We start from the raw sequence: 20,329 nt of genomic DNA on the forward strand, positions 1-20,329 counted from the left end.
ACCTGAGAATCAGAATCAGATTTATTGTATGTTGTGAAGTTTGTTGTTTTGTGCAGCAGTAATTTTATATCTTTTCAATGTATTATGTTATGAAAATAAATAAATAGTGCAAAGAAAGGAATAACAAGGTAGTGTTCATGGGTTTCATGGGCCATTCAGAAATCTTATGGCAAAGGGGAAGAAGCTGTTCCTGAATCGTTGAGTGAGAGTCTTCAGACTCCTGTACCTCCATCCTGATGGTAGTAACAAGAAGACGGCATGTCCCAGATGACGAGGGTTCTTAATGATGGATGCCGCCTTCTTGCGACACCGCCTCTTGAAGATATCCTCAAAGGTAAGGAGGGTTGTGCCCGTGGTAGAGCTGGCTGAGTCTACAACCCTCTGCAGCCTCTTGCATTCCTGTGCATTGGAGTCTCCAAACTAGGCTATGGTGCAACCAGTCAGAATGCTTTCCACCATACATCGACAGAAATTTGTAAGACTCTTTGGTGACATACCGAATCTCCTCAAACTCCTAATGTAGAGCCACTGGTGTGCCTTCTTCGTGATTGCATCTATATGCTGGACCCAGGATAGATCCTCCGAGATATTGACACCCAGGAACTTGAAAATGTTCAAACATCACTTGGTGAGCCAATGCTGAAATATTGGGATTTCTCATCACATAGCAGATTATCAGAGATTTAGTGTATTATGATTCTACTCTTTTAAATAAACTACTTTTATACTACACCATGAACCAGTGTATAAAGGTTTTTACACTTTTTAAAAAATCTTGCCAGCATCATTACTATAGCGGCCCTTTTCCAACCTTTCCACTGCTGATCCCTCAATGACGACTGATGTGTGTTCTCCCTACTTCCTGAAGTCCACAATCAGTTCCTTGGTCTTGCTGATGTTGAGTGTAAGGTTGTTGTTGCAACAACACTCAACCAGCCGATCTATCCCACTCCTGTACGCCTCCCCATTGGCGAATTTATAAATGCTGTTTGATGGTGTTTCGTAGATAGAAGCGGTAACCACTCATGAATAGTCTTGTTTCTTGGGATCAACAGCAAGGCTTCTGGAACAAATGGGCTGTGGAACCACACATGGTTAGTGCAGCTGCCAGTAGCATGTGAAGGGTGAATATGAGCTGCCTGGTCAAGCACTGTTACTAGTCAATTACTATATTCAATTACTGTAAGGGCCCTTTTCTAACAGGCCAGATTTTCAATCAGGCCTGTTGGAAAAGGGCCGCTATAGTAATGATGCTGGCAAGATTTTTTAAAAAGTGTAAAAACCTTCATACACTGGGTGTTCATGGTGTAATATAAAAGTAGTTTATTGAAAAGAGTAGAATCATAAAACACCGAATCTCTGATAATCTGCTATGTGATGAGAAATCCCAATATTTCAACATTGGCTCACCAAGTGATGTTTGCCTTGCTCCCTTTCAACTCATTGGGGCCCCACTTCCCACAGTCCCTTTAGCCTGACCTGGTGCTGAATGTCATCATCAATGTTCACTGATAGGGAATGATGGCTACCAAGGTGGGCAAAGTGCTTAACTGTCTCCAGGATCTTCTCCTTCATTGCTGAACTGCAGAAGGATATTTGCAGGGCCTTGAGCAAGCTTATAAAACATCTTGCTGGAGGAACTCATTGGGACAAGCAGCATCTGGTCCCGATGCAGTGTCTTGACCTGAATCATCAACTATCCCATTTGGCTTCACAGATGCTGCTTGACCCAATGAATTCCTCGAGCAGTCTGTTCTTTGCTCTAGCTTACAGCATCTGCAATCTCTTGCATCACCATGATAAAATATCTTGGTCTTCTCAATCAGCAAACAAACTCCTGGAGGAATTCAGCAAGCTGAGCAGCATCTGTGGGAAGAAAATGAATTGTCAACACGTCCTTCCCCCTCCCCCCGCACCACCCACAGAGGCTGCTCAACCTGCTCCTCCAGCAGATTTTTTCTCTCTCCATATTCCAGTATCTGCGGTCTCTTGTGTCTCCATTTGATTTTCTCGATGTTCCGTGAAGTTCCAGACTTGGGCAAACTTCTGTAAAGAGATCCTGTGCAGACTGGAGATCATTCCTGGTGTATGCAAAGATGCACTGGTTCTTCTCTTTTATATTTTTATTCATTTTTTCATGGAACCAAAAGTTAGAGAAGGAGAATCAACATAGGTTAGATAGAGGACGCTTTAATCTCAGACTACCTTGAGAGGAAAAGTTTCCAAAGTTTTCCTAACAAGGCTCCAATATGCTGATGGTTACCTAGTAAGCAGTGTATGGGAATGAACCAACTTAACTTAAATTCCATAAGATCACACATAGTAACTCCAGCATATTAAGAATAAAGTGTACACTCCTCTTTTAAACTCAGTCTTCTAGCACCCTGTCATAGCTCAGAAAGTTTACTTACTGCCGAAATAGTCCAATGTTTAATCCTTTGCCTCTGCTGCTTATCTAATCTTTGCAAATCAGTGGCTAGTGGGACAGTTATTTGAGAATTGGCCTTAGATTGGCAGGATTTGGGAGGTGGACAATGAACAGTTTGCATTTCCCATCACCATCAGTAAGACACACTAAAGATGCATGAGCATGGAATGTCAGCCTCAAACAGGGTATACCTCACAGTTCCAGTCTACTAACATCCACCATAGCAGTAAAATTATGAATAATGCCAAATGTTAAATCTATTTATATTATCCTTATCTTTCCTAATTAAAAAAATGTTAACAAAAATATGGCCTTTGTTACTGAACATCTTGGAAAATATTCCTTGAGCAAGCAAAGAAGGGAGAAAACTGAGAGAACACAAAAAACTAAATCATCTGAAAAAGGAAGTTTTAGGTTCACTACATGACCTCAGAAACTAACCATGCAGAGGTGGTGCCACAGGATTTGCAGCTGCTCAGAGTGAAGGAAGGAGCAAATGGCAAGTGCCCCACCCTCACTCACTCACTCCAGAGCAATGCAAGGGAAAATTGGAAGTCAATTGGTTGTAGTTGGGTTTTCATAGAGAAAGGGAAGAACAAAAACTCATCGAGGAAGAAGGAACCTCGAGCTCAAATTAAAAAGCAACTTAAAACAGGAATGTTGAATTTAATGCTTTGCTGTCTGCTAACACAGAATGACATATCAGCAACCACAGAGCTACTGACTCCAGATCCTGCTAGGAGCTGGCTGTTGTCAGAGATAAAAAATAAGCAACTATCTTTTAAATTTGAGTTTTATGCATTCTCAGCATGTTGTTGTCTGGCAAGTTGCTTCCCATTTCCTGGATGATCCACTGGGATAAGCACATATCTCCCAGCACTCATGCCTGAAGGCAGTTGCATCCTGTGACATTATTTCTAATCTATCAAACGTCACTAACAGATGGAAGGCAAGGCATCTAATTTCATTGTTCATCTACAAGTTATGTATCCATTCAATTCTACAATCTATCTGGTTCTTCTACTGGTCTAATAGATAGCTAGCCAAATCACATGCTATCTTTTTGGCTATGCAACTGCTACATCTGACCTGCTTTACTTCTCACTTGCACTGTAATGTACTAAGCAGATTTAACTTCCAGATTTCAGTGAGCTGACATCAAATCTGAGCTCCAAACACATATGATTCCTTCATACACAATAGTTAAATCTTAGTTCTTCAACCAGGACTTCTACTTTAGCACCCCGCCTACCCAGGCACAGATTAATTTCCCATTCATCTGAACGGAAAAAACAGCTTTGATGCAGGAACAGCATGTTGTTGCTTCATAGGAATAACTCTTAGTTAGTCCTGCAATTGACCTATTATTAGATTAGCAGATGCGAACCCAGTGAAAGCCACATTTAATGTAGAGGACAGGAGAAGCAGCACAGATAAATACCCGCCTATAGCCAGGTGTACAAAGTATTAATTGAACTCAAAAAATGGGGATTAACCAACTTTAACAATTACTAATGGACTTCATTAAAATACTTCTGCTTTCTATTCCTCTCAATACAAGGTTTAGAATTCCCAAAAACAAAATATCACAGTTGCTAGAAAACTGAAATTAAAACAAAAAAATGTTGGAAATACTGAGCACGTCAGCTGTGAATAAAGAAACAAGTGAAAAAAAGGTAATGGATGGGATAAAAGGGAATGCCATCAATGAACTGGAGAGCAGGAAAATGACATCAGTGATGGTGGTGCCAACAGAGTGAGGTTGGTAAAGGCTTGTGATTGATAAGAGGTGTGTAAGTGGGAGGTGTGAAAGGGAAACAACTGAAAATACCAGAAGAGAAGAAGAAAAAACGAATGCTGGGAAATTAAGTTAAATAATTGGAATGTGTGATTATCTGAAATTGTTGAAACCTTTGTCGAATCTGGAATTACATAATGTGCCCAGACAGAAGACAAGGTGCTGTTCCTCAAGATTATGTTGAGTTTTGATGGGACAGTGTAAGGGGTCAAAGGCAGAGAGACGAGAGTGGGACTGAGATGGAGAATTAACGTGACAGACAGCTGGAAACTGAGGGTCACCCTTGCAGATTAAGTGGAGGAGTAATTTGCATCTGGTTTCCCTGTTGTAGCGGAGACACATTATCATCACTAAATGGAGTAGGTGAGCATTGCATTGGATGAAGTACTACCTTCATCTGTTCAGTGAAACTAGTACTTCATCCAACGTAATGCTCATTCCCATCTAATGCTTCATCTCTTAGAAAGGTTTGGGACAAAGAAGGAAGTGAAGAGGTAAATGGAGAATTGGTGCAGCTCTTGTACCAGCATGGGAAAATGCTATGAGAGAAGAATGGGTATTGGAGAGGATGGAAGATTAAACCTGAGTGTCCCAGAGGGAACAGTCCCTTTGGAATGCTGAAAGGCACAGTAAGGGAAAGATGTGTCTCCAGTGGCATCACAATGGAGGTGTGGGTAATATGGAAGATGATCCATTGAACGTGGTGGATGGAGGTGAGGATGAGGGGAACCCTATATTTGTTTTGGATAGGCCTGAGTGGAAGTATGGGAAATTGAACAGCTGCATTTGGCTGGTCTATCAACCATAGCGCGAGGGAAAGCATGGTTGAGGACAGGATGAAACACATCAAAGCCACTGATGTACTAGCTATATCTGTAGAGACATGTTGAGATGTTTCCACTTTTAGAGAGATCAGTGCAAAGGGCTATATGGCAGTCACCGCTGAGTCCAAGGAATAACTCATGAGAAACTTAATGGCTGGATTGTTGAAGTTACTACCATAAGGAGTAGTTGATGCCATAATCTTTCATACAATTAAGGGAAGATAGATAAATGCAAGAGATAAAAAAGACATGAAGGTATACATTGATGGAATCTGATGTAAAAGGGAGGGAGGAGCACAAGCACTGCATGGATCTGTTGAGCTGAATGGCCTGATTCTGTACAATAAATACCACAGTGCAGCATCATAAATAACCCAAGATTACCTTTACTGAAGAAGCAGAGAGAATTCTCTTGATGCCTCACCATATAGTTGTCCTTCAGCCAAAAAACAACCAAAACTCTGGAACATTTAAAACTGAGGAAAGTAATTGAGAAATGGAAAGGTTTTTATATTACAAACATAAAGAGATTTACGCTTGTAAGAAAAAAACAGAGATCATAAATGTAATTAATAAATCGAACAGGGATCGCAACAGTGACTTCCTTACCAAGAACACAATGTGGAATGTGGTACCGTAAGAAGTTATGGAGGCACATGACACTGATCCATGTAATCACAAGGGAGGAAGGAACAGAGGCATCTGTTGATAATGCAAGACAAAAGTAGTGTGGGAAGAAGCCTCTATGGATCATAAATAATAGCTAAGACCCCCTAGCCAAATAGGCTACTCAAATTCTGTACACTCATTGCAACTTGATCTAAAACAGACTGGTCGTTCACATTAATTTCAGAAATTAAAGTGAGTTTAAAATCAACAAAAAAGTCACAGTACGAGACAAGAGCCAATTGCACAGACTAACCAAATATGGAAAAAAAAGAGGACATTATTCCAGAAATTCTGAAAATCATCCACACTTCAATTTATTACAATCATCCAGGATTGGTTGACATGAATGACCATACCCCTAACCAATGGATTGAGTGCTGATTAGCTTCTTCATAACAAGGAGGTACCAAGAGGCTCAAAAGAGACCCACTTTTAATGGGTTCAATACGCACATTCTAGTTCTAAGCAGCGTGGAAGAACTTGTACCAACCACTAACATGAGGGACAAGGAATCTTAAAAGAACTAATGGGACTAAAAGCAGTCAAGATATCCAGACCTGATAGCCTGCACCCCAGGAAGTGGCTACAGGAACAGTGGAGCCATTGGTTGAAGCTTTTCAAAACTCAGAGTTCTAGGAAGGTAACAGCAGATTGGAAAATCAAAAATAAGACTCCATTGTTCAAGAACAGAGGAAAACAACAAGCAGTAACTAAGTAACTATGGATTGTTAGCTTAACATTTGTTGTTGCCAAGATTCTGGAGTCTATAATCATGGAAAAAATAGCTCATCATTAAGAGAAACTTAATGTAATCAAACCAAGTCAACATTATATTTGACAATTTTGCTGGAGTTCTTCAAAGATGGAATAAGCAGAGTCAATAGAAGGAAACCTGTGGATGTAGTGCATTTGGATTTTCAGAAGGCATTTGACCAGGTACCACATAAAAGACTGCAGCTCAAGATAAGAACTCATGGTGTTAGAAGCAGTGTGTTGACATGGATTTAATATTGTTTTTCACATAGGAGACAGAGATTTGTAATAAATGGGTCTTTTTCAAGATGGAAGGATGTAATTAGTGGAATGCCCCAAAGATCAGTCCTCAACCCTCAATTATTTACTAATGACCTGCAAGTGTAAGGTATCCAAGTTTACCAATGACACAAAAATAGATGGGAGGATATGTTGCAATGAGGATATTACGACTGCAACTTGATATAGATAAGTTGAGTGAGTGGGTGAAAACTTGGCAAATGGAGGTTGATGTGGGAAAGTGTGACGCTATGTACTTCAGTAAGAGGAATCTAACAGCAGACTATGATCTAAATAGAGAAAGCTTGTAGATGATTGAAGTACAGAGGGTTCTAGGTGCTCATGAATGGCAAAATGTTAGCAGACAGCTGCAACAAATGGTTGGGAAGACAGATGGCATATCGGCCTTTATGGCAAGAGGGTTGAAGTTTAGAAATTGAAAAGTATTGTTACAACCATATAACTGTACATACTGCTGAGGCATGGAATACTGCGCACAGTTTTGGTCCCCTCATTTAATAAAAGATATAGCGGCAATGGAGACAGTCCAAAAGAGATTCACAAGGCTAATCCCTGAGGTGAGAGAGGTGCCCTGTCACCAGCAGCTAATGAAAATTGTGTTCCTCAGTAATGTTTTCTGAGTTTGGGTTCAGCAGGGGACACAGCCACATGCCCAGTTATCATTATGAAAACATTTCCTTCACTAAGACAGACTCCAAATCTGAATATGAATCTGCACTGTTTACGTATCAACTCTGACCTAGCACAGGACCTCAAATTTTGACAGTGGTCCCTTTCGTCCCTCTTCCTCTGTGATCTATATCCCTTTATTAATTTCTTACATGTTGTTTGTGATCATACCCAAATATTATAATGCCATCAATTTCCAACAAATGTCAAATGTCTCTGATATTAACGATCAATCCAAGAAACCCATTGTACCTGCAAAGCAGCAACTTCAGTTGGTCAACAATGCTGTCCAATGAAAATATAAAACAGAAAGTGCAGGCAATACTCAGAAGGCAAGATAGCATCTGTAAAAAGAGAAAGAGAATTAATGTTTCAGGTCAGAGACACTGGTTGGAATCCTGGGCTTTACACACACACAGGCACAGAGTTTAAGAGCAAGGGAAGCAGAATGAATGTTCGTAAGATGTTGGTTTGATTACAAGTAGAAATATTATGTCCAGTACTGGGCACTGTGCTTCAGGAAAGAGGTAAAGGCTTTGTGTATGTGATAACAGGAAACTTAAAAAATCAGATTAGACAGTGGATGGAACATTGACTTATGAAAGGATAATCACTTTTGACTAACCTACTGGAGTTCTTTTGAGGAGGTAACTTGTAGAATAGATAGGGAGCACCAATGGATATGGTGTCTTTAGATTTTCAGAAAGCTATCGATAAAGTTCATAAGAGGTTAGTGTGCAAAATTAAAGCACATGGGATTCGGGGTGGGACAAGAGTTTGGGTAATAAACTGATATGAATTGAGAATTGGTTGACAGCAGAGGCAAGGAATAAATGGGACTTACTCAGTGTGGCAGCAAGTAACTCCTGGGGTACTACATGATCAGTTCTTGAGTCACAGCTATTCACAAAATACATCAATGATTTGGATGGGGGGAATCAAATGTAATAGTATTAACTATCACAAACCTGGGCGAGATTCTGAGCCATGAGAAGAACACAAAGATGTTTCAAGGAAATTTCAACAAGTTGAGTGGCTAGGCAAATACATGGCAGATACACAATAAATATGAAGTTGTCCATTTTGGTACAATGGCTGAATATTATTTAAATAGTAATAGTTCAGGAAATGACGATGTACAAAGGGACCTAGGTGTCCTTCTACACTAATCATTGAAAGCAAACATGCAAGTGCAGCAAGCAGTAAAGGTGGCAAATGGTATGTAGGCCTTCATTCTAAGACATTTAGTGTCTATGTCTTGCTACAGTTTATAGGGTGTTTGTGAGAGCATATATGGAGTATTGTTTGCTGTTTTGTTCTCCTTATCCAAGAAAGGACATATCTGCCACAGAGGAAGTGGAGCAAAGGATCAGCAAAGAGGAGATTGGGTACATTAAGCCTGTATTCACAAAAGTTTCGAAGAACAAGAGCAGATTTCTTTGAAACATACAAATTTCTAACAGGGCTGGATGCAGGGAGGATGTTTTTCCTTGCTGTGGGAATGAGAACTAAGGGTCACAATCTCAAGATACAGGGTAAGTCATTTAGAATTAATGGGAGTTGAAGTTTATTCACTCAGAGGATGGTTAACCAAAGGAATTCCCTACCACAGGAGGCTGTGAGGGCTAAGTCACTGAATACATTTAAGAAGATAGGTAGATTTCTAAACACAAAGACCATCAAAGGATCTGGTGAGAGAGTGGGAATATGATATTGAGATAAAGGATCAGCCATATTGAATGACAAAGCAGTTCAAAGGGTTGAATAGACAACTCCTGCTCCTGCTTTCTAATTCTTTCCATTTTAAGTGTCCGATGCTATATAATAAAATGAACCGAGGGATAAAAGACTTGAACTATGGGGATTGCCTAGAAAAGCAGGGGTTGTTCTCTTAGAAGAGATTGTGAGAGGATCTGATAGATGCATTTAACATTATTAAGAGTTAATTCCGAGTTGGTAGAAAATATTCCCACCGGTAGAAGGATCAAGAATCAGTGGATATGCAATGAATGTGGTTGGCACAAGAAGCAAAAATGACATAATGATATTTCTTTTCCCACAGCAAGTGGTTAGGGTCTGGAATGCACTGCCAAGGGTAGTAGTGAAGGCAGATAAACTTGGCCATTTGGTCCTTTGTGCCTGTTTCACCATTCAACAAGATGGGGGCTGACCTTTGACCCCGCCCCCCCGCACCATTTTCCTGCACGAAGCCCACGCAGTAAAACTCTGTTATTCCGGTACGTTCTGGACATCGCTGGTGGCAGATGAGCAGAATTCCCAGACCATCAGATGTTATTTTTATTAATGCTCCAACACAATTTTCATTTACTTTTTTTTAGGATGTTCACAGTAAAATAATAATTTTTCCAGTGAACCTGATAAGCTTACATGGAGCGAAGGAAACGAGGCCCGAGCAAGTTTCAAAGGAGCACGGAATACAGAACCAGGTGAGTTGCAAGTGAGAAGGGTAAACAGAAACGAGTTACAATGGAGCACAGGAAACAGAATCAAGTGAGTTTCAACGGAATGCAGGAACCTTGACCCCTTTAGTGGAAAGGGAGTGCAGCAACCTGGGTCCCAGTGAAGCAGGTGCCAAACCATCAGGATTTCCAAAAAAGTCAAATAGTGGTCTAGCAGAATTTTACTGTATGATCCAACAACCTATTGATCACTGTCTTAAATAGATTCAATGACTGAACCTCCATAGCTCTCTTGGATTCTATATGAAACAATACAGAAGGAATTTTCACTTTGATAGTCCATTTGCAGACATATTACTATTTAGCCACATCTAAATATCTGGCACTGGCTAACCCAAGTGTAAATGGTGCCAAGCTGTCACTGGCTTTATTATCTAAAGGAAACTTTCATGGAGTCAACACTCTGTAAAGTACTTATCTATATGTATGCTCCACAACATTAGCCAAGAGGATCCCCATGTAGACATTTGGAATTGTCATTCAGTGTGTCTGATTTAGTAAATGGAATTACCAGACCTGCTAGGGATGTTTCTCAATACCCACATCCAATGCATTTCACTGCACTAAACAAAACTCAGTTGGGACTTCCCAGTGACTCAATCTGCACTTTGAAGTGAACATTTACTCAATTTAACCTTGAAGTACATCAGTAGAATTCTAAACAAAGAAGTGTAGTAAAGTTAGATATCAGATTAATGTGCAGTGAACAAATTCTGTCGACATTTCAAGCTTCCTGGTACCATAATGCCAGTCACAACCATCAAGCGTTCATTTATGGGCAAGAGTTTTGTGTTTGTTATCATTGATTCTTAGAGTCAGCATCAAATAGCATGTAAACAGGCCCTTCTGCCCACTGCATCCCTGTTGACCATCCAGTATTCATTCACATTAATCAGTTTTTTTTTAAATTCTCCCCACATTCCCATCAGCTTTCCCCAGACTCAACTCACCTGCACAGTTGAGGCAATTTAGGGGCCAAGTAACCTACAAATCCATACATCTTTGGATACATTGTTTCACGTCATATGTCAGTGATAATAAACCTGATTCTGATTCTGATTCTGATGTGTGGGAGGAATCCAGAGCACCTGGAGAAAACTCGTACTGTCACAGAGAGAAAGTGCAAAGTCCACAGGCAGCAGTCTAGGCGAGAATTGAACCCAGGTCACTGGAGCTGTGAGGCAGCAGTTCTGCTGGTGTCTCTGTGTCCCCAGTACTGTTTTCTGGCACCAAAATCACCCAAATGATGTTAACAGTAATGCAATGCCCAAAACACATCAATAATCATCAATATTTCTAAGCACATTGATCTGAAAAACAACAGTCACAGTTCATTCACAAAAGAACCAGCTATTACTAGTGCTGCTTGGTCAGAAACAATTCTAGTTAAAAGGCCGCTCACAAGTGAACAGCATTTATAGCCAGGCAGCTGAATATAACCATGCAAGATCTTTGCTTACTACATACACTGCTCACATTGAAAACTGAGCCTTCCTTGCACCCTCATACACTCTGCTGCCAACAGCACCAATACTATGGCCATTTGTCTAGACTGACCGCCACTCTTAATGGATGACTTGCATCTTCAACGACTCCGTGTGGAATGTTTCAGCACCCAATACTTTTTTCACCCAGGCTTCACGGGGAGTAGCACTCTCACTTAGATGTCGAAGCAGAGTGCACTTTCACGCAGGAGGCATCGTATGAAACCACACAAGAGTTCACCCTTACTCTCAACTTCCTTGCCTCAGGATTGTTCCAACCCATAGGTACTGATATACGCCAAGTATCACAGATTGCTGAAAGAAAAGCAGAAAATGCTGGAAAAGTCAGGGCCCATCTGTGGAAAGAGACACAGAGTTAACATTTCTCTGAGCTAACTAAATCATGTTCGCCAAAACACTCTCCCACTGAAGATCTATTCCAGCTTCATTCCCTAAAACTCAGTCCAGAATTGCCACCTCCTCATCTGGTTGGGACAATTTACAGTGGCCAAATAACCGACCAACCTGCACGTTTTTGGGATGAATCCAGGTTGCCAGAGCTGCAATTCCATTAGCTGTGCCACTGTGCCACCCAACTCTCCACTTTCTCTGGGTTAACCAGAAACAATGAGCTGCTGGTCCTGCCCTTCATTAAGCCATATTTCAGCAGAGCAAAAATATGCCGTCATGCGTCTGTAAAGTCTTTCAGTTCATCAGCTGTGTTCACTGAAGTCCATGCCTTTGTGTATATACTACTTATATCTGAGTCTGATTCCTTTTTATCTGTTTTTCCAACCTTAGCTTGCTCTACTTTCCACCTTTCTCACTAATTTTCCACTTTTCCTTTCCAGCGCTGCTTTTGTCCATTTTAAATCTATGGCCAGTTTTCTTATCCCACTGGTGAGCTCAGGTGTATTAAAAGCATAATTATGCATCTATCAGGAGTTAGTAACTACTAGTCTCAGCACTGAAGTTAACAACAGTTATCAACTATGAGGGAATCTTGTTGCTTTTTGCCACCAGTAATTCAATTACCAGTCATTCTTCAGATTGGAAGTTGTTACACTTCCCAATTTTACAAACTGGTCTTTATCACTCTGTGAAAACTCAATGCTCCAAAAGATTGCCTCTTCCTTCCATTGTATTGGGGTTTCTCTTGGGGTTGGCAGCTCTGAATTTATATTGCATCAGACGTAGCTATGTCTTACATAATATGTCTTGTGATGAACCCACACTAATAACTGATGTCCAACCAAAAACCAAGCAAACCGATCTGAGGATGAGTGGGGTTCCCAACTTGGTCTACAATTTGAATTGGTCATCAACTTACTGCTTGACCAACTTCCTGCTTTACTTCCAGGCCTTGCCACCTCTCTCCTAAGTACTCATGCCACTCAGTCACCCATTAACTTCTTCCACAACACCTGGACGGTTCAGTCATTTGCATGCATCTACCAGGCTGGTTCAATCCACAGGCAGAATGATCAATAGATGTATCTCCCGGGTTGATATCAATACTCTCCTGGTGGCTTTATTTTTAATTTTAGGAGACTCAGGAGGGTTGGCAATCCTACGCAAAATATATAACTGAAAATAAAAAAAAAATTAGTCATAGAACAACATGATGCCTGCTTACCCTTAATAATATTCACACATTATTTAAATAACCAGAGTTTGTAACATGATACATCATATTCTCAACTCTTGCACATGGCAAAAAGCACACTGCAAGTCTGAAGAACTTGTACAATTAAATTTATGGTGAGTGTGTAGTTGCTGCAAGTTAATTTCTGGGGAGTTAGCATACCTTGGCAAGAAGTTACAACTGGCTGAACCCTGAGCCCAGATTACTGCATTCATTGACAGTAAATGTTGCTGGTGGACTCCAGATCAGAGACTATGACGAATGCATAAAATCAGCTGTTGTTCAAGCTCTAACCAAAAAAAAAGAAAGCAATTGAAATCCCAGCATGTTGTCTCATAATTTGTTATTAAGTAAATGTCCAAATTCTGTTCCATTTACTCCTTGCCTAACTTGTGAGTGTTTTCAGAAATTTCAACTTGCTTGCACAGCAGTGTGATTTTTCTCTGGGGTCCAGTTCCCTATTCCTTCCTGTTGTACTTGCTTCTAGTGAAGTAGGCTTTTTACCCTCTGTTCACCTCGCATAAAATTTGTTCAGAGAACCTTCAGCTGACAGATATGACTCAAAAATAAATTGTAAAGTGCAGCTGTAGGTTTTTAAATTAGAAAATTATTTTCAGATTGCATGTTTTTGCAGTCATTTTCTTATCAGTTCACAATCCTTTCACACTAGAAGAGTCAGATACATTTTTCTGCACACATTTGAACTTTGACCAATTCCATCCTAATTCCTATCTTACCCAACAAAAGATGGCTGTAAATTGTTTGAGGTCTGTCTTCATAATGCTGCAGGCATTTCTCAGATCAACATCCTTGACATTTCCAAGTCTTCAGAGGGTAGGCTTTGGGTGTGTTGGAGGTGGGATTGTGTAGCTAATTGAGCTTGGCCACATGCCCACACATCTTTTGGCAATTATGACACTTTGTTGATGTTGGAGTCACATTATTGACATAATTATTTTGACATGGTCACACTATCAAATACAGCATTTCATCAAGAACGCTACTGATCTGCTGTGTCAGTATTTAGCAGGCTTGCTTGCAAAGCTCTCTGGGGCAAATGTATAACTTCAAGTATTCAAGTTTTGTCAGCACAATTCTGCACTGTATTTTTGGGGTACATGACTCCTGGATCAGTGATCACAGATAGTACAGTTCATCGATCTCTAGATTCTTGGTTCTTGACTCTTGGTCTGAATGACTAGTCTTTTGTTTTCTTGTGTTGATATGGCTTATACCTCTACGTAAACTTCAAGATTCAAGGTAACTTCCACCAAAATGGCATGCGATTTGTTAAACAGAGGTCTGCAAAGTAATCACAACCAAAACAGATTCCACTCAACAAACAATGAGACCTCCTTTCCACACTTCAACCCACAATTATATTAAAACAATTGGGAGTAATAGGACAACTTATCAGACACCAGAGTTCATTGAAAGATACTGACTTTCATTTCCCTCAATCCTCACTATGCTGCTGGTGACATAAGCACAAGTGTGTCAGGTCACCCAAGGACGGTGGATAGTCACTAATGAGCAGCCCTGCAGTGCAATATTACCAGCTGCATAGAACGGACAAAGATTCTCTCCACTAGTCCATGCAGGTAACTTGAGCCTCAACATCTAATTAATTTATGAATTTAAACCTGATAAATGTCAGGTGATACACTATGTGCATACTAATTAGGATAAGACGTAAACAATGAGTGGTTGGGGCCTGGGGAGTATTGAAGAGCAAAGGGACCTCTGTGTAGAAGTCTGAGGATCCCTGAAAGTGGCAGCACAGTTAGATAAAGTGGTGAAGAAGGCATTCAAGATGCCTGCTTTCATTAGCTAGGGTAATAGAATATAAGAGTGGGGAGATTATGGTATAACTTTATAAAACATAGGATAGACCACAGCTGGAGAATAACATGCAGTTCTGATTGTCACACTTTAGGAAGGATGTGGTCGCACTGGAGTGAATGCAGAGAACATTCACAAGCATGTTGCCTGGGATGCAGTGTTTCAGATACGAAGAGAAACTGGATAGGCTGGTTTTGTTTTCCTTGAAGAGGTGGCTGAGAGTGGAACCTGATGGAAGTGTACAAAATTATGATGGACATAAATAGGGTTGATAGTAGTAGTACTTTTTCCCATAGCAGAGGTATCTAAAACCAGGGGGCATAGGTTTAGGCTAAGGTTAAAGAAGTTGAGAGGAGATCTGAGGAAGAGCCTTTTGACCCAGAGGGTGGTTGTACACTGGAACACAGTGCCTGAGTGAATGGTGGAAACAGGTACTCTCACTGCATCGAAGAAGTACCGAGACGAACACTTGAGTCATAGAGTCGAAGAGCATTACAGCATGGAAACAAGCCCTTCAGCCCAACTCGTTCATGCCAACTGTGTTGCCCAGCAAGCTAGTTCCATCTGCCTACATTTGGCCCATAGACCTCTAAACCTCTCCTATCCATGCACTTATCTAGATGGCTTTTAAACCTTGCTAAAGTGCCTGCCTCAACCACTATTTCTCACAGCTCATTCCAAATATGCACCACCCTTTGCATGAAGCTGCCCCTGATGTCCTTTTTAAGTCTCTCACCTCTGATCTTAAACCTATGCCCTCTTGTTTTTAGCACCTCCTCCCTGGGAAAAAGACTATGTGCTTTCACCCTGTCAGTGCCCCTCATGAGCTTGTATACCTCTATCAGGTCACCCCTCAATGTCCTGCATTCCAGGGAATAAAGTCCTAGTCCACACAACCTCTCCTTGTAACTCAGGGGCCCCGCAAATCCAGGCAACATCCTGGTAAACCTTTTCTGCACTCTTTCTTGTTTAATAACATCTTTCCTATAACAGAGTGACCAAAATTGTACACAATACTCCAAGTGAGGCCTTACCAAAGTCTTATATAACTGCAACATAACTTCTCAACTTCTCTACTCAGTGCCCCAACCGATGAAGGCCAGCATGCCAAACGCCTTCTTCACCACCTTATCTCCCTGTGACGCCACTTTCAGCAACCTAAGCACTTGCACTCCTAGGTCCCTCTGTTCCATAACACTCCAAAGGGCCCTACCATTCACTGTACAAGTCCTACCCTGGTTTGATTTCCCAAAATGCAATACCTCACATTTATCTGGATTGAAAGCCATTTGCCAATCCTCAGCCCACATACCCAGCTGATCAAAATCCCCCTGTAATTTTTCATAATCTTCTGCACTATCTACAGCACCACCTATTTTAGTATCATCCGCAAACTTACTCACCATGCCTTGTACATTCACATCCAAACCGTTTATTTAAATTTCAAACAACAAAGATCCCAACACCAACCCCTGTGGCACACCACTAGACACAGGCCTCCAGTCCAAGAAACAACTGTCAATCATCACAGAGCACTGAGCCAATTATGAATCCAATCAGCTATCTCCCCCTGGATCCCATGCAATCTAACCTTCCAGACTAGCCTGCCATGAAGGACATTGTCAAAGGCCTTGTTAAAGTCCATATAGACAACATCCACTGCTTTATCCTCATCTACCCTCTTGGTTACCTCCTCGAAGAACTCCAAGAGCTTTGTCAGACATGACTTCCCACGCACGAAGTTTGCTGACTGTCACAAATCAGATCCTGTCTCTTCAAATGTTGGTAGATTCTGTCCCTCAGAATCGCCTCCAGCAATTTAACCCACCACTGATGTCAGACTCACTGGCCTGTAGTTTCCTGGCTTGTTTTTGCTACCCTTTTTAAACAATGGTACCACATTAGCCACTCTCCAGTCCTCCGGAACCTCACCTGTGGCCAGAGATGAAGCAAAAATCTCTGCAAGGGCCTCCTCAATTTCTTCTCCAGCTTCCTACAAGGTCTGAGAATGCACCAGATCAGGCCCTGGGGATTTATCCACCTTAATGCACTTCAAGACTTCCAATACCTCCTCCCTGCTAATTCGTATATGGTCCAAGACAGCATCACTCATTTCCCTCATTTCCTTTCCCTCCATTGTTTTCTCCACAATAAAAACTGAAGAAAAATAGTCAATAAAAATCTCCCCCATTTTGTTTGTTTCCACACACAGACGGCCATGCTGATCTTTAAGGGGACCTGTCCTCTCCCTAACCACCTTTTTACGCATAATATACCTGTAGAATCTCTTGGGATTTTGCCTCACCTTGCCTTGTGTTGATAATTACCACAGTTACTCTTTCTACTTGGAATTTATGAAAAATCTGCAAGGTAACTTCATGAAGACAATCTTTCAGAATAAATTAGCTTTTCTGTAAATTGGTGAGGATAACCAAAGGCAGCATACTCATCACCTCAGGAAATCTGGCTGGTATATCACAACATCTTTCAGCGCATTCTAACTTCAGAAACATAATTGTCTCAGCAACTTCATCTCCATGGAGACTCAGAAATTGCTGTTGTTTGGCACTGCCTGGGAATCTACCTGAGACGACAGCTCAGGAAAGACTGGTGAACAATTCAAATGGCTGCTGATGTATTCTTTCCATCCTCGAGTCATGGAGCACTGCAACAGACCCTTTGCTACCAACCACCACCACCTTCCCCCTCCTACCCACCCCTCCCATGAGTGTCTTCCAGCCATCAAATACCTAACTGTACTAATCCCATTTTCCAGCATTCTATGCCTTAGCATTTCAAGTGCTCATCTAAATATTTCTTAAACATTGTGAGAATACGTGTCATCATCACCCATTCAGGTAATGCATTCCAGATTTCAACCATGTTCTGGGAGAAAATCCCAAATCCCCTATGTCTCTTATCCTTTACCATAAACCCTTGCCCTCTGGTTATCATTCCATTCAATTATTCTCCTCCTCCAGTGGGGGAACTTCTTGAGTTTTAGTAAGTGCAGAAATATGCGTGCCTAGGCATTCAATCTTTTAAATCCTGCAAATGCATCCCCAGTTCAGTTAAATTGGAGATTATCATCACCTATGTCTATGTTTTTAAATTAGCTCAGCTTCTTTGATTTGCTCCATTGCTCAATTCTTTGAGTTTCTTTCTCTGGAGAGTTCCATATTGCTTGCAAGTCAGGTAATACATTTTCCTTCCATAATGTTTAGTGTGCATGAGAAAGCCACTCCTGTGAATTTAACTTTCCTGATATTAGGCAGTGTCAAAATTACATCAGATAAATAAATGCCAGACAGTTAAGAGTTCCAAAAAAATGGCCAAATAGTTCCCTGTCCTTCAGCAGCACGACTATCAGCAAGTTCCCTGGCAACAACATCCTGTGAATCACTGTGGCTGAAAGTCTAAACGAAACAGTCATAACAGTAATATAGTTACAAGAACATGGTAGAATATGGGCCTCTGTATTGAGTGGCTCAACTCTTGAACTTTCAGAATTTATCCATCATTTATAAGACTCGAATTAGCACACTGATCTCTGGACTGGTACTGACTGCTTCAATAATCTGAAAGATCAATGTCATTCAAGATGAAAGTGTCTGTTTGATCTGCAGTCTAGTTACTGGATGCACAAGTGGCCTACCTGTGAACAGTAGTCTGTGGCTATAGCGTACAACTTCTACAGACTATAATGTAGCAATCAATAAAGATTACTACGAAGGTACCTTCCAACTCTATTACCCCTAGCATCAAGAAGAGCAAGCTTTTTGTAAGTTTCCTCCAAGATACACACCATTTTGGCTCAGAAATAATGCCATGAACTCCATGTCACAACGACAAAAATCTGGCACTTTCTTATCTCACACCATTGGTGGAACTTCATCACAAGAAGAGCTTCAAGAAAGATTTACCTCCACATTCTGCAGAGCTGCAATAAATGTACATTGCCTGCTGCACCATCGCCCAAAATGAACGTTACCCTTTGTTAGTTTAATCTACCTTGAGCTGATAAGCAACATGAAACTTAATATCTTTCCTGTTATTCTAAACACATCCCAGAAAAGACAGCCATATGGTGATGACTAACAGTACTTACTCTGGAAGTTTTGAGATGATTCCTGCACTGATGGATGTTAGTGCAGCATTCGTCCGAAATACAATCCGACCCTTCCAAAACCAGGTTATAGCTAGCTCTATGATCATCAGTCCAACAAAATAGGGTATAGCCTACAAAATATAATCCATTATTTTTATTAATTTGTCTTTTGATCAGGCAATTTATTTACATTTTGTCCAAGTAGGGGATCATAGAAATGAAAGAATAATATTTCAGGTACTCGAGAAATTTTAGCACATTGATGTTTTCAGACTAGTGACTACAAAGGTTATTTAACAGAGATGGTGGTTTAAAGGAGACAATAGTAAAAAATAATGCATACAATTATTAACTGTGCAATTAATAAATTGAGAATCACGATGACAAGCCAAAACGCCAACTGCAGGAACCAATAAGATACTAAAGACTTTAAAGAGTAAATGCAAAACGAATGCCAAGTCTGAGTTTTAATAGAGGAAGACTGAGGAAAGTAAAACGGCTTCATAGATCAGATATTCAAAAACTGAACACCAAGAGTATTGCATTCAGTTCTGGTCGCCCCACTATAGGAAGGATGTGTAGGCTCTGGAGAGGGTGCAGAAGAGGTTTACCAGGATGTTGGCTGAATTAGAGGGCATGTGCTATTAGGAGAGGTTGGACAAACTTGGTTTCTTTTCTCTGGAGCTTCAGAGGCTGAGGGGAGACCTGATAGAGGTTTATAAGATTATGAGAGACATAGAGAGAGTAGGCAGCCAGTCTCTTTTTCCCAGGCTTGAAATGTCTAATACTAGAGGGCATGCATTTAAGGTGGGGGGGGGGGGGGTAAGTTCAAACAAGATGCACTGAGCAAGTTTTTTCCCCACAGAGAGTGGTGGGTGCCTGGAACGCGCTGCCAGGGTGGTAGTGGAGTCACATACGACAGAGGCATTTAAGAGGCTCTTAGATAGGTACATGAATATGCAGAGAATGGAGGGATATGGACATTGTACAGGCAGAAGGGATTAGTTCAGTTAGGCATTTAATTACTAGTTTAATTAGTCTGACATACAGTAACATTGTGGGCCACAGGACCTGTTCCTGTGCTGTACTGTTCTGCTTTCTATGTTCTAGGTACTCCACAGGTTATGTAACAATCGATTTACACAAATTCAGCTTCACATAAAAAAATCCAATTTGCGTAAAATTTTTGCAGATACATATACCTATGAGTATATGAATATGAGTATAATAGAGAACAACTGAGGAAAGTAAAATGGCTTCATAGATCAGATATTCAAAAACAGAACACCAAGAGTATTGCATTCAGGAGCATGAGTAGAGCTTGCAGCT

At 40.8% G+C, this 20,329-nt stretch overlaps 1 protein-coding gene across 1 annotated transcript in view; it reads right to left on the reverse strand.

Moving 5' to 3' along the window:
• Positions 1 to 20,329, reverse strand: part of agmo (alkylglycerol monooxygenase) — a 188,510-nt gene that overhangs the window by 153,928 nt on the left and 14,253 nt on the right. The window contains 1 exon segment of the mRNA XM_052016932.1: positions 19,001 to 19,131. Within this exon segment, the coding sequence (XP_051872892.1) occupies positions 19,001 to 19,131 (131 nt within the window).

Source organism: Pristis pectinata, chromosome 5, assembly GCF_009764475.1.
Source record: "Pristis pectinata isolate sPriPec2 chromosome 5, sPriPec2.1.pri, whole genome shotgun sequence".
NCBI lineage: Eukaryota > Metazoa > Chordata > Chondrichthyes > Rhinopristiformes > Pristidae > Pristis > Pristis pectinata.